Genomic DNA, 13,591 nt, shown 5'->3' on the forward strand with positions numbered 1-13,591 from the left:
CCCCACCTCGCGTAGAGAAACGACATGTCTGTCAGTCTGTCTCTGCATGGATAGACAAGGGGTTGATTGACGAACAGGGGACTTCAACGCCATCCATGCATGTAGTGTTGAACAACTAGCAACCAAGAATCGATAGGTACATGAGCCGGGCTTGATGCGACCCCAGGGGTCCTCGTAATTACAAGGCCAAAAAGAGTGCAGATCCGGCAACCAACCCGTCGTGGAGTCTTTAGTTCGGGCATTTCAATGTAGTTTTGGAGGGGGGAAGTTGTTAGACTGCGCCAAAGTACTGCAAGGAGGCTGATCAGACCAGGGGACGAATGGTTGAAAGCGACAGGGTTGAACTTTGGTACTTGAGAGGTTCTGTAACGCGAGATAAAGAGTAGCGCGCCACAGACAGTAGGGCAAGCATGGATACATGCTTCGGTACCGAGTACTCCCAATAAGGAGGCTCCCAACTAAACACTTGGGCGATAGTTTGTTTCTCGCCAAGGACTCTTGCAAGGGTTACTTTGTAGACCATGCAAAGCGAGGCCAAGATGCAACCTGGTCAACGGTGGAAAGATAAAGGGAACTAGTTTCCTTGAGCGAGATGGTTGTTGAGGCTGTAGAGAAGACATTCATCCAATCACCAGACTTGGGGGGGAGAGGAGCTCTGTACCAAGTAGTAACAAGCTTCCCATGACCACATACAATGAGCGTCTTTTGCCTTGTATTTGGTGATGCGAAGAGATACTCAATAGTTGAAGTCGGACAAGCTCCGGACCCCAAGGAATAAGCGAACAAGGATCATCCCACCGCCCACCATCACCCACCTGAATCAACTAGTTGGGCTATCGCTACTCGTATAGGTACTCGGCCAATTACTCAATACTCAGGTAGATGGTGGATCTCCCGGCATCAACCGACCCTGTCCCTCTTCGTAGCGGCGGAACATGCGCCACCTCCTCTTCCCCGGCGGCGGGCGGGGAATCCATAACCAAACATCAAACCAACCATCAATCAATTTAAGAGGCTACTTATCACGCACAAAAGGACCAGGGGATTGATGAACCATCATGTTGAATCACACAAATTCCAATCCCCATCACGGTTCCCGTACGAAACATTGCATTATCTGTTTTGGGAAGAGTGATGCTTGTCAGTCCTATTCTCGTCGGCTAGATCGACTAGGTATTCCACAACTAGTTACTGAGTACATCGAGGACATTTACGATCACTTGGTACATTACAGTTGTGGTTCACTGTATCTGAGCTTGGCCATCAGATTGACACTCTCCCGACAAAGTGCAAAGGGGGGGAAAATGAGCAATCCAGGGGCGATTCTCGCATCGACAGTGACTTCAGTAAGAGCACCGATACCATACGACATTGCTGGGCCAGAACCAGAATAACACCCATGAGCACAGATCGCGGCCCTTGGGTTCGTCCCAGTAGCAATCCACTTCAATTTCTTCCCCTTGCTCAATCGGATTGGGCCCATTGCAACGGCCGAGGAATTGACCAAAGCATCCGATGCTGAAAGGAGCGATGAAGACAAACGCTCTTCCCCGCTATGTACGATATCGGCCTGCAAAGGCGAACACTCGCTGACAAAGATCCCAGGTTTGCGATTGACGGGTCTGGATAGCCTCGAGCAAAGCAAAGAGTGTAACTGATGCCTGTAGAGGACACGATGTTCGCCATGGCTGGCCTGGGCCTGGTCGACCTCGCCGACGACACAACATACCAGGTAAACCCCATTACCGCACACATGGCCATTGTGCCATCGTCTCTCCACGGCATGTTACACTTGTAAGTGAAACGGACCCCCCTTTCCCCCTCATCGAAGGACTAAAACCTGAAAAAAAAAAGCACCACAGAGCCACTGTGGGCGGCAGCTTTCTTGATGCGACAACTTCGAGACACCAATTTCGAGTACCCGTTCCAGGAGAACAAGACACCCACGCAGTACGGGTATAAACTGATTGGCGAGGAGAGATTCGTCAACGAGCACACATACTCGATCATGAACATGCAGGGACGCATGCCGAGTTTCTCGGCCTTTATGGAGGGCAAGTTTGGGCGCTTTGGCACCATGCCCTTCCGCGTGCAGTCGTTTGGGTACGATCTGGGCTCTATACTCAGAAGCGAGGCCAACAGCATCGCCATGGTCGACATCGGAGGCGGACGCGGAGAGATGCTGCTGGAAGTCAAGGCAGCGTACCCGCATCTGAAGAAGGAGAATCTCGTTCTCCAGGAATTCAACCCAGACCAGACTCACGCGGACGAGCTGACGATTCAACACTGGGACTTCAAGGACGAATCTGCCCAGCCCGTCAAAGGCGCCCTGGTGTATAGCTTGACGCACATCTACCACAATCTGTCAGACCTCGAGGCATTGCGCCTGATGAAGAAGGTGTCAGATGCCATGGCGCCATACTCGCGCATGTTGATCCACGAGTTTGCAAAAAATGCCACGTATGGAAAGATGCACGCCACCATGATTCAACTGTACGCGGGGCGGATCAGGAGCAGTCGTGAGTGGAAGCAGATGGCGGCTCTGGCGGGCCTAGAAGTCACTTTCGAGACATATCCTGTCGCCGGGGAGGGTCTTGTTGAGATGAGAAAGCTGGGATCGTCTGAAGTGACAACGTAACAGAGTAGCAGCCTTGATATCTGGGGTGATAGTACCCGAGCATAAGCATCGTTTTTTCTGGCTGTGACGCTCTCTTGGATTGGGTGGCTGAGCAGTTTTCCTGAGGCGGTGATCAATGATTTCCGCGTGAATGTGATGGTGTGTGACGACAATGCGTCTGAGTACCTAGTAGCTTGCCGATGGGGAAGTGTTATCCACAGGGTTGATATTAGACCGGGGTACCCACCTACTCGTAGGATCTAACTACGGAGTAGCCTCAACGCTCAGACCTCGTCTCCTTAGCGAACCCGTCCTGGCTAGTGGCACGCAGTGGCAAGATCGACGGCCGACGGATTTTGCGGGCCGTGGAGCACCCCTTGCAAGGGATCAAGAATATCAGCCGCGAAATACTAACGACGTCTCGTCGTGTTTAGCGAGTTTGATGTCAATTCGGCAAGGTCAAAAACTTGGTCAGCACTGGCCAGACGGTACAGTAGCGTGAGTAGGTCTACCTACTCGTAAGAGTAATGTAAGGTAGTGTCCCTGTCATACTATTCAGTCATATCTGGCACGAGTACCTGGATGTAGAGTCAGTCATGTAAATCCTTGTTGCCCACGATGCGGGAAATATTGGGCAACGTTGAAATACTAAGCAGGTAGCGTTGTCCCGTCGTGCGAAGAGTGCTTGCACTGATAGTCCATGTACACTCGTAGGAATAATGTGCTTGGCCTTCTTATCTAGCCCCTTCGACTATTGCTCAACCAGCCGACGACGGAGGCAAGACTCTAGTGGTGAGCACAAAGTCCTCGTCCTCCTGCTTGTCCAAGAATCTGTCTCCACGACCGTCCGGGTCCCCATTCGTCAATGATTTCACCTTTTCGAGGACGCTAATATGGGCAAAGGGGCTGGCCGAAGAGACATTGTTATGCCGAGGCGTGTTTCCTCCAGTGTAAGTAGCTAGCCCTATCACGCAAGTGAGTGCCACGAGTGCGCAGGATCAAGGATCAAGGATCGACCCCGTTGCCCTCGCGTGTTTGAGGCTCCGTGCCTCTCCCACTGGAGAGGTGACAAGCTCCAAGGGCATTGTGGTCTGTAGGAGGAGGCAATGCTTCGCCCAATCGTAGGGTGCTTTGTCAAGCCTGTGTCGCGAAGTCTCGGCCAATGTGCAAGGAACATGTAACCGGGACTTGTCCATCCGTCCGTCCCTCTGCTGCCCGAGCTACTCGCAGGCAGGTACCTGTCACGCTCTGCAAGGGAAAGACGAGACTCCACTAGACTGGGCTCGAGCACAAAGTACGAGGTACCTTCGTACTCGTTGAGATAAAGCGAGGAATACCTCTCTCCACTGCAAAGTTCTTGCTCATTGAACAAGCTTTGAACGAGCAACACCATGGAAGTCCCAAGACCAGATGGACCAGATGTGAACAGAGGTATGTGTTAGAGGTCGAACGCCCCGAGCTAGAGAGGGAAAACTGACATTCTATCAGGGACAAGCATCTTCGTTGGATGCTGGGTACTGACTGGCTTCGTATTCTTCGTGCTCCTTTTCCGATATGCCGTCAAGTCTTGGATCTCATGGCTGCTTCCCAACGTCTCCAAGCCACAGCGCGTATGGGGTCTCGAGGACTTTTTCTTTGCGCTCGGGTACGCATTTGACGTCGGACACATGGCGATGATATGGAAGAGGCAAGTCACCGACCTTGTTTAGAGATTGCTATACTGACCACCACACCTGTGATGTAGCTGGCAACGGGGATTGGGAAGGCATTTCTTCTACCTCACGCCGATCCAAAAGAACCAAGCCATGAAATGGGACTTTGTCTCTCAACCTCTGGCCGTCGCGGCGTCCATGTGGTCACGGACGGGCGTCATCCTCTTTCTGTATACCTGCTTCGCACAGAACCGACGGAGTCTTCGGGTCATCGTCATCATCTGCTTCGTGGTACAGATCGTCGCAAACCTCTTCACCATCCTGCAAATCTTCCTGCAATGCGGGCCGAACCCATACCGACTTGTCGACCGAGCATCGTATTTCCACTACATGTGGGATCCCTTGCCAGAAGATGGCTCCGTCGTGTGTCAGGCACCGTCGGTTCAAGCGACCGTGGGATACGTCCAAGGCGGTACGTTGGTGCTTGTTTCGTAGTTGACACCAAATCTGACGACTGCGCAGCATTCAACTGCATCATCGATTTCACCCTGACCTATCTGGCCGGTTTTGAGTTGTGGCAGTTCATGTTCCGTGGCGCTCAGAGCAGCCGAGAGAACTCGTTCCTCGCCCGATTCAAGAGACTAGATCGCGGAATCCGGACTCAGAGACTGTGGCAGACACTATTGATCTGCGGTCCACTGTTGTTGTCGGGTGTGGCATCGATCGTCAAGACATACCTTCTCTCCGCTCTGGGAAGCCGACTGGACTTTACCTGGAACATTGTCCCATTCATTCTCTGGGTCAAGTAAGCACAGACACACTCAAGCCCACCTCACCACGAATCCAACGCACAGAATATACATACTGACGGGCAAAATTTTCAGGATCGAGAACTACTGCATCCCGATCGCCACGACAGCGCCGATCCTCCGCCTGTTTATCCGCACCTTCGTCGACCAACGCGGCACCGACCAAGACTACAGCCTCAGCCGTAGCGGCGGCGACGGACGCAGTGGCAGCGGACTGCGCTCCAAGCTCTCCGGGGCGGGCCACACTATGGAACTCACCAACACGCGGTCTCACACGCGGTCGCACATCCGACAAGACAGCAAAGGGTTCATACACATGCAAGAGACGGACGAGGCGGGCAGCGAGACGGCGCGGGGGCCGAGCAGACAGGGTTCCGAGAACGAGCTGATTGTCAATGAACACGAAATCCGCGTCAAGCACGAGTACGAGGTGCGGGTGGAGGACAAAACCGACGTATTCGTCCCCGCGGCTGGCCCTGGTATGAAGAAGCCGCGTGTTCGTAGCAACGATGCGTGGGCTTGAGTGGCCCCGAATAAGGTATGAAGGCTCTGTCTACCCGGTTCAAAGGAAATACATGCAGGAGCGCGGTGAATGGGGATATAAAGAGGTGGAAAATGTACAACTGACTTTCTTTGTCAACTATATCCAGCGTTGTGTACGATATACAGTCCCAGGAGATTGCGGAGAGCTTCACAAGAAGAAAAAGAAGGGATCGAAACCAGAAAGCCACTGGTGTCCTTTCTCCTCTGTATAGTTTTCGTATCTCTCGCTGTTTGATATCAAAGAGGTTCCCAGCCCTGTTCTTCTGCCGCTCCTTCGTCCAGGTTCAGCCTGGACGTCATCGATCCATCCATCCATTCAAGCCAATCTAAATCCTCATGTCAGTTTCACGTCCACTCTCACTCTCCATCTCAGTCCCACTCCCGCTCCCTGGGACCCCGTATCCTTCATCTGTTGCTGTGCATCTCTCTCGTGTCTGTCATCTGTCATCTCTCTTTCGCCCGTTGACTTATTCGCAGCCGCCGCCGCCCTCGTTCGACTTCTCGTCCAGATGATCTATTCATGGCCTCCATTCTCGCCATGATTCTGGTCGTGACTCTGCTTGGCGGTGGTGGCGGTGGTGCGTGCTTCTCTCGCAGCTTAGCGGCCGTCGCACCCTCTCCACCCCTGGCCTTGCCTTTGCACCCTTTTCTACCATTCTTGGCGGTTCGTTCGACTACCCTGCTTGGTGGCGCTGCCTGAGCCGGAGCGGGCACGGGAGGGCTTGCAGCCTGTTGTGCTTGCGAGCAGGGAGGCGGGCTGGGCAGGAGAAGTCTCCTGCTGCTGTTGCCCTAACCCTGATCGGAAAGGTTTGCCGAATCATTTCCACCGCGTCGCACAACAAATCCGCAGGTGCGTTAGATAGATTTCCTTCCCTAATCAACCAAGTTGTTCCACTTACAGCTGCTGCTGCTGCTGCTGCTGCTGTTGCTGCGGCTGTTGAGGGAGAGGACGAGAGGGACAAGGTGAAGAGGCCTGTGGCTGGGGCCCAGGCGTCTGTGGTGGCGATGGAGGAGAAGGGGGGTTCTGTGCCATTGGCGGACCCCCTTGTAAAGCCTCGTCGGCTTGCTCTGGCTCTGGCGGTGTCTGGGCCGCCGCAAGGGCCTCTTCGAGGGCCAATACCTCCTCCGACGATGTCGTGGACGGTCTCCGCTCCGGTTGCGACAACGGGGCTGCCGGGGTCGCTGGGGTCGGCGTCTCTGGCAGAGACTGCGGCGGCCTTGGCGAATCCCACCTCGCAAGATTCTGTCTACCTCGTTAGGCCTCGGAGAAACAGAGAAGTTTAAGGGCAAGGCTAGGCGGTAAAGGGGGTGCGGCAGAATTTGACACGTGACCATGACACGTGACCATTCCTCACGCTTACCCGCACTTTGTTCATGCACCAACAAACAGCCCAAGAGAAAACGCTGCCTCGGATGCAGGGTTCCTTCATATTTCTATCGAGATCTGCGTTGATGTTACTGGGCTTCTACATCCACCTAATTCATGGCTTGGCCTCAGTACTCGGGATTGACCAAGTGACTTTATGAAGGTACTGGCTAACTTTGGCAGCGACATTACCATCGACTTTCTGCGCCCAAGTGTCGTCTGTCGAATCTGCTTTCTCAAATGCCCTTCGTGTCGGCAGAATCGACTGAGTCCTCTCCACCGACCACAGCTTGCCCGCTTGCCCCCTCCACTTTGAGGCCCTCTTCCCTCAAGGCCGCTTCCTGTTCCTCGGTAAGCTGGCTCAGGTCGAGGGTGATTTGTGGTCCGCGGAACCATTTGCGAGCATCAATATAGTAATACAGAAGAGCACCTCCCCAGACTGCAGAGTTGATCACGCAGGTGTAGTTCATGCTGTCAGCGTTCGGATTGGGGCCGCCCACAGGGAACATCCCCAGAAGGATACCAAAAACCAAGAAAGTGACGGCAGCGCACGCCAAGGGGGTCGAGGCCCTGCCAGTGTATATAGGACCTGGGCTAAACTTCTTTTGGCCCCAAACCACACGGCAAAGGATCGGGGTTCCCCATGCGAGATTGTTGCCCGCAACGGCGAGGGAGAACAAAGCTGCGGCGGCCGCTGGGGCAATCAAGCAGAGAAGACCGAGGACAGCTGCAAGTGTGGCACAACCAAGTGTCGTGCGGACAGGGATATAGCCGAATTTCTTGGAAATATGTCTGAAGAAGCTGGAGAAAGGCAATGCTCCGTCACGAGAGAATGCCCACGCTTGTCGGGAAGCGGCGACCAGGATGGAGACACCCATCTGAGTGTGTTAGCTTAGACAGATTCCATCAGTCGTGAGATCTGTGGAGATGCTCACCAAGAATTGGACAATCATCAACAGAGCCATAAAACCCAAAGCCCCATTTTTGCCGAGGGCATCATAGTAGATCTGAGCCATCGGCTGTCCAAACGGCGAGCCCAAGATACTGTCCAGATCTTGAGACATGCACGCCGCGATCACTATGCAGCAGATCCAGCCAAACAGCCAGCATGACCCGATGGAGAATAGGATCCCTAGCGGTGCGGCCTTGGTAGCATTCGTGGCCTCTTCGCTAATGTGAACCGCCGAGTCGAACCCACCAATGGTCCAGATAGGACTGAGCCAGGAGAGCATAAATGTCCAGCCCGTGGGCCACTCGGTCAAGTTCTCGACATGTGTAAAAATGTAGGAGGCGCTGTTGCGTTTGTTTGCACCAATCGGCAAGGCAATGATGGTGGCGAATATCAACACGAAATTCATGACAACAAACACGGTCTGCAGTCTACCCATGATACGAGCCAAGGTAGAAGCGATGGCAGCGTGACAGGCGACAGTGGCGATGAAGACTCCGTAGATAGTGCCATTACTTGGTGACCAGTTACCGTCGCGAGCAATGACGATAACGGAGAGAAACATCAACGAGAACCCATCTGTTCCCGAGTTAGTCGCGAGGGGGCAATGAGGTGTGTGCACACTGACAGTCAATCGAGCAAAGGCCGCCTACAAGCCCAAGCGTGTTGCTGTAACCAACAAGGAAGCTCAATGGGTTTCTCCATTTTGGCGATGCATAATAATGAGTCCAGTAGTAAAGTCTACCGATATGTCAGTGGTGAACAGGAGGCGCCCCTAAAACCAATTAGGCAGCATATATGGGATGACTTACCCGCCACTTGTCGGCATTGAGCTTGCGAGATCACTCATGGCTAGGCCGACAACAAAGATACAACCCGAAGCGAGGAACCAACCCCAAACCAAGCCCACGGGACCGGCTGGAATTGAATAGGAGAGCGTACTCGCGATGGAAGGAAGCAACCCCATGATAGCAAAGGCAATCCCAAAGACTTCGAGCATGCTGAAGTTGCGGCGGAGTTCTTGTTTGTATCTATTTCAATAAGAGTTATTCTCTTAGCTATAACCGAGCCCGATTGCGATGGAAGCGATGAAGAAGATGTGACAAACCCCATCTTTGCTAATACCGCGGCATCTTCCTCGCTTGCGAGCGTGGTATCCACGACCAGGGATCCGCGACGACTGGGAGAAGGGGCGAGGTCCATCGCATTGTGGCTCTGACTCTTGGTTTGTGAGTGCATAGAAGCCATGGCGATTCGGCTGGTGACAAAAATTAGAGGCTTCCTGCAACTTGAAACTCTGCCTTTTCAGAGACAGAGAAAAGGCTACCGGGGTGCGAGACTGGGGCATAGCGATATGGAGGTATTTGATCCCTTTATGCAATCGATCGCGTGGCGGGGCAGACTGTGCTCAACCAGGGTCAGAAGCCAGCTCTTTCGCCTTCCTGCCCACGCCATCTTTGATCAACTAAACTGACGTCGTATGGTGCCATCTTCCACGAACGAGGAGGGAGACCTGAGTCTCGGAGTTTCGCGCGACACGAGTCGATAGAACTGCTGAGGAGACACCAGTCCAGGGTAGCTGCAGGACGTTAGTAGCGCCCTTGAAGCCAAGTGGTTAGAAGAGTTACAGGGGATCAGTAGCTGCCAGTCACAGAGCAAGATGAAGATAAGGACCAAGACGATGTCATGATAAGCATTTCTCGGCCTCCCCAACCTGCTCCGTGTTTCCTCGACCGCCGAGACCACAAAATGCCAAAAGAGCATAAGGGTGAGACCAACCATGCTGGAAAGGTGAAGAATTGCGGTCTGTGGAACTCCATCCCACGTCCTGGCTACACCGGTGTCTGTGGTGCCAATACTAGGGTCAGCCAAAGTAGTAAACATATCCGAAGTAGTTGACTTTTTTGGCATGTTGTACTTAGAGGACAGAATGCGAGTGACAAAGTGGACAGAGTGGACGGAAGACACTATCAGATTTCCTCAATGGCGTTGGGCGCATGTTCAGGTCAGAGGGCACGAGAGCAACTGAAAATCATACGACAATCACAGACCCCAGAGAAGGGCCAGGAAGCAAATATAGAAGAGTAATAGCTCATGGTGGAGATGTAGGTACAGTCTGTACGACCTCAACCATACAAAGTCATATTCTGTATGAGGGGCTCAAATATGACTACGTCGTGTTGATCTCTCCTGTCAATTGCAGGCATGTGCAAGAACCCGCAGAAGCGGTAGCGAGCACGCAGGCAAGCAAGTAGATCATGTCCATGTTTCCCAATAAAGAGTGTGTCGAACAGCAGCCAAAACTCCCCCTTCAATGTGGACCAACTTGTCCTTCCCGCCTGTTTGTCCTTTCCTTCATCCCGAACTGTCTAAGTGAATGTAGTGTAAAGAAAATTCGCATACCTCGTCTGGTTTCCCTCCACTGGCCTCCAAAAGGTGACTAGTCCGCTGACTTCGTCATCTTAGCACTGTGGATTGGTGCCATCGAGTGGACCACTCGCGGAACTCAGATCACAAGTGGGATAGAAGAAAGCAGCAACCGCAATGATAACGTATGCTGCAATCAGCAATGCCCCCTCCAGATAATTGCTCCGGCCATCGATCATCAGAAAGCTGACGATAAAGGCACTGGCAAACAAACTGACTGTTTCGAAAAGGCTGAAGTAGAGACTCATGTCTGTCTTGATAATCCATCCCAGGATGACCATGAGGGGAGTGACAAAGAGTGCAATCTGAATGCTGCTACCCAGAGCAATATTGATTGCCAGGTCCATTTTGTTCTTGGCCGCGACTGTCACAGCAGTCACGTGCTCCGCGGCATTGCCGACGATGGGGAGAATGATCAGCCCGATAAATGCCTGACTGACGCCGCTGTTGGCGATCAAATAGTCGATGCTGCCGACCAAGAACTCGGCACATAATGCGACTAGTCCTGTCGTCCCTAGCAGTAGGATAATGGCAGAGGTACGAGATAAATGCGTCTGAGGTTCCACGACATCACCCGTTTGGACTTCGATTGTAACTTCCGACGATGTGGCATCGTGTTGGGCGGGTGCAGATACCGTGGGCACCAGTCGATTGCTGGAAATTGTAGGACGAAGAATATCCGGCATCGAAGCAGTGCGACGGACAGGCCGGTTGGCAGATCGTGGCTGTGATGTGGGACGAATCGGAATTGCAAGGGGTCTTCCGGTAGCCTGGTGATGGGGGAAATTGGCGGATGTGAAGGCAGGTTTGACAGCTTCGGAGATGTTGCGAATATTGAACGATCGCTTTCCATTGCCGTCATTGGGAATCTCCTGAATATCCGATGCAAATCCAACATGTGGTTGTATCGAGTCCGTGGTCGACAGACAGATCTCTGGGGTCGCCGTCTCTACGATGGGTTCCTTTTCCTTTTCCTTTTCTGATTCTTTAGACTTTCCCTTGTCCTTGTCCTTCTTGACATGCTTGGACTTCTTCGATCTGCGGTGGCGTCTCCTGGATTTTTCGGATGTCTGATCGGTCTGGGTGGCGCCTTCAAAGTCGCGAGCGTGGACGGTATGTGAACGAGAGTGATGACGAGCAGTCCTTCCTTCTCCGTCCACATCGGCCTCATCACCGCTAAAAACAGGTTCTAGCTCGGCCGAAGTGAGAGAGGTAGCCTGGATCATCGAGCCGCCAGGTCCAGTCAGCATGGAAGAACTTCTGGTGAATGTCACAACGGACACATTTTCCTTGGTACTCGAAGTCGACTTGCGCCGCTTGCGACGAAGAGCTCGTTTGATGCGTTTAGTGGTCGTGTTGGAATTAGAACTAGAGTCCGAGTCGCCATCACTGGAGCTTGATGAGTCACTGGAAGAGCTGGACGAGTTGAGAATATCGGCAAGGACTCCCGGATGCGACTCCTCGTCAATGAGATGTTGAGGGGTGCTCTGGTACATGAAAGAATGGGATTTCAACGAGAACAGTAGGTACAGTAAGTAGACCAACAAGAGCACCACGCTGGTGCCTCGCGAGACCTTCAGTACCACGTGGTCCGCTCTCGCAGTGCTTGAAAACGAGGCATGAAAAGCGGTCTACCAACAGGTTAGTTATTATATGTGCCAAAGCTTGTGTCTTTGTTCCTTCTTAAACTTACCGGCAAGAGGAGGCTGATGACGCTCAGACACAACAAGCACGCGCTCATCTGCGACACGGTAGAATTGTAGAGTTGTTCTCGAAATCGAAGACCACCAGCAACGAAACACATGCCCAAGATCAAAAGCAGGTTGGACAAGATCGAACCGAGAGCGGCGGCCTGGACCACGCGCACTTCTTTTGCTACTAGAGCAATGATGAAAATGATCAACTCGACGGCATTCCCAAAGGTGACATTCAGAAGAGCACCAATGGTATCGCCCAACTTGATGGCAACACTCTCGGTTGCGTATGACAGCAGGGAAGCTAGAGGAATAATGGCGACTGCGTTGATGGCGAATACAGCGCTAGGGCTTACAACATCGCTGTGCATCCAGTCGACAATGATCCCCAGTATAATGCCAACCGGGACAAAGACAAGGAGCCAATTGACCCAGCTGGAGAAGAGGATGCGCTTGACATCGCGGAAGAAACGGTTGACCAAGGGCGCTTTGTCCTTGGGAGGCGGATTTCCTAGGGTGGCAGATTGCGTTCCATCTCTTTTCTCGTCCACAATCGATGTATTTTGTTGCTCTCTATCCGTTCGCCCATCAGTGGAGTGGTCTGTGGTTGTTGCAGGACCAGCTGCAGAGGGGCTACTCCCAGCATCTTGTCGGCGGGTGTCTGGACGGTGTCGTGCGAAAGTAGATTGGTCTGGGGGATTGGGGAAATCTCGCTGGGGAGTAGGGGAGGATAGCGCTGAAGGAGTCTTGCTCTTAGCCCATGAGATTAGACGACTTGACAGCGGAGGCTCGTCGGCGGAGTCGACCATCGGCGTATGAGTGGGCGTGGAAAGAAATAGTGAACGAAGTGTAACAGACTTGCTGTCAAAGCAGACCGAAAGGGGGATGGATGTTGGAAAGGTATGAGAGGGAAAGCCGCAGGGAGGCGGGGAGGACAACCTGAGCCTAAAAGGCAGCAGTAAGCAGGCGTGGATAGTTGGGGGGGATAAGCGTAGGAGGAATGTCGTGGATGAGTAGTGGCCAAGTGGTGACGGGGCCTGGTTCTCGGCGGAGAAGGCAAGTGAAGTGCCCCAGGAGGCAAACCCAGTTAAGACACGGTAAGGGGAGTGGCTGTGTAACTGGCGGGGTCGGCTCCTCGGCTTTCGGTTGGTCGATTTACTGCTTCAGTGCTCGCACCCACCTTTTCCTTGCTTCGTTGTTCGCTGCGGGATGTTCGCGCTGCAGGAATGGAGATATCGCAATGCGTGTTCAACTCGTGGATGAGGTATGCCAAGTTCTTGGATTTTTGAAGCGATAAGAGGTGCGGGGTTCGGTGATTGTGGAGGAAGATTGTAAAATGAGTCTTGCAGGTACCTTCTTGAGGTAAGACCTTGGGCAGCGGTATACCGTTTGCTTGATTGTCTGATAATGGGCGTTTCGTGGTTTAGTGGATTGGTTGCACAATGATGATTGTGAGTGTGAATGATCGCAGCCTGGAGGCGTGGGAGCCGGATCGGATTATCTTAAAATGCGGCCGCTAATCCGCTTCTGGAGA

General features: G+C 52.9%; 5 protein-coding genes across 5 annotated transcripts; 2 read left to right on the forward strand and 3 right to left on the reverse strand.

The window, feature by feature from the left end:
* Positions 1-1,304: 1,304 nt before the first annotated feature.
* Positions 1,305-2,638, forward strand: Z517_00293 (uncharacterized protein; the record flags this gene model as incomplete). The annotated part of the gene is made up of 4 exons (XM_013433259.1): positions 1,305-1,346; positions 1,410-1,605; positions 1,668-1,794; positions 1,855-2,638. 4 exons carry the CDS (start codon positions 1,305-1,307, stop codon positions 2,636-2,638), a joined length of 1,149 nt encoding a protein of 382 aa, XP_013288713.1.
* A 1,370-nt stretch (positions 2,639-4,008) lies between these two features.
* On the forward strand, positions 4,009-5,601 carry Z517_00294 (uncharacterized protein; the record flags this gene model as incomplete). Its single annotated transcript, XM_013433260.1, has 5 exons — positions 4,009-4,048; positions 4,106-4,262; positions 4,362-4,741; positions 4,792-5,074; positions 5,154-5,601. 5 exons carry the CDS (start codon positions 4,009-4,011, stop codon positions 5,599-5,601), a joined length of 1,308 nt encoding a protein of 435 aa, XP_013288714.1.
* A 915-nt stretch (positions 5,602-6,516) lies between these two features.
* Z517_00295 (uncharacterized protein) lies at positions 6,517-7,051 on the reverse strand (the record flags this gene model as incomplete). Its single annotated transcript, XM_013433261.1, has 2 exons — positions 6,517-6,864; positions 6,983-7,051. The coding sequence occupies 2 exons, from the start codon at positions 7,049-7,051 to the stop codon at positions 6,517-6,519; spliced, it is 417 nt and encodes a 138-aa protein (XP_013288715.1).
* Positions 7,052-7,223: 172 nt separating this feature from the next.
* Z517_00296 (uncharacterized protein) lies at positions 7,224-9,184 on the reverse strand (the record flags this gene model as incomplete). Its single annotated transcript, XM_013433262.1, has 5 exons — positions 7,224-7,865; positions 7,923-8,515; positions 8,565-8,677; positions 8,749-8,967; positions 9,045-9,184. 5 exons carry the CDS (start codon positions 9,182-9,184, stop codon positions 7,224-7,226), a joined length of 1,707 nt encoding a protein of 568 aa, XP_013288716.1.
* A 1,214-nt stretch (positions 9,185-10,398) lies between these two features.
* On the reverse strand, positions 10,399-12,866 carry Z517_00297 (calcium/proton exchanger; the record flags this gene model as incomplete). The annotated part of the gene is made up of 2 exons (XM_013433263.1): positions 10,399-11,994; positions 12,057-12,866. 2 exons carry the CDS (start codon positions 12,864-12,866, stop codon positions 10,399-10,401), a joined length of 2,406 nt encoding a protein of 801 aa, XP_013288717.1.
* Between the last annotated feature and the right edge of the window lie 725 nt (positions 12,867-13,591).

This window comes from Fonsecaea pedrosoi (genome assembly GCF_000835455.1).
Source record: "Fonsecaea pedrosoi CBS 271.37 unplaced genomic scaffold supercont1.1, whole genome shotgun sequence".
Lineage (NCBI taxonomy): Eukaryota > Fungi > Ascomycota > Eurotiomycetes > Chaetothyriales > Herpotrichiellaceae > Fonsecaea > Fonsecaea pedrosoi.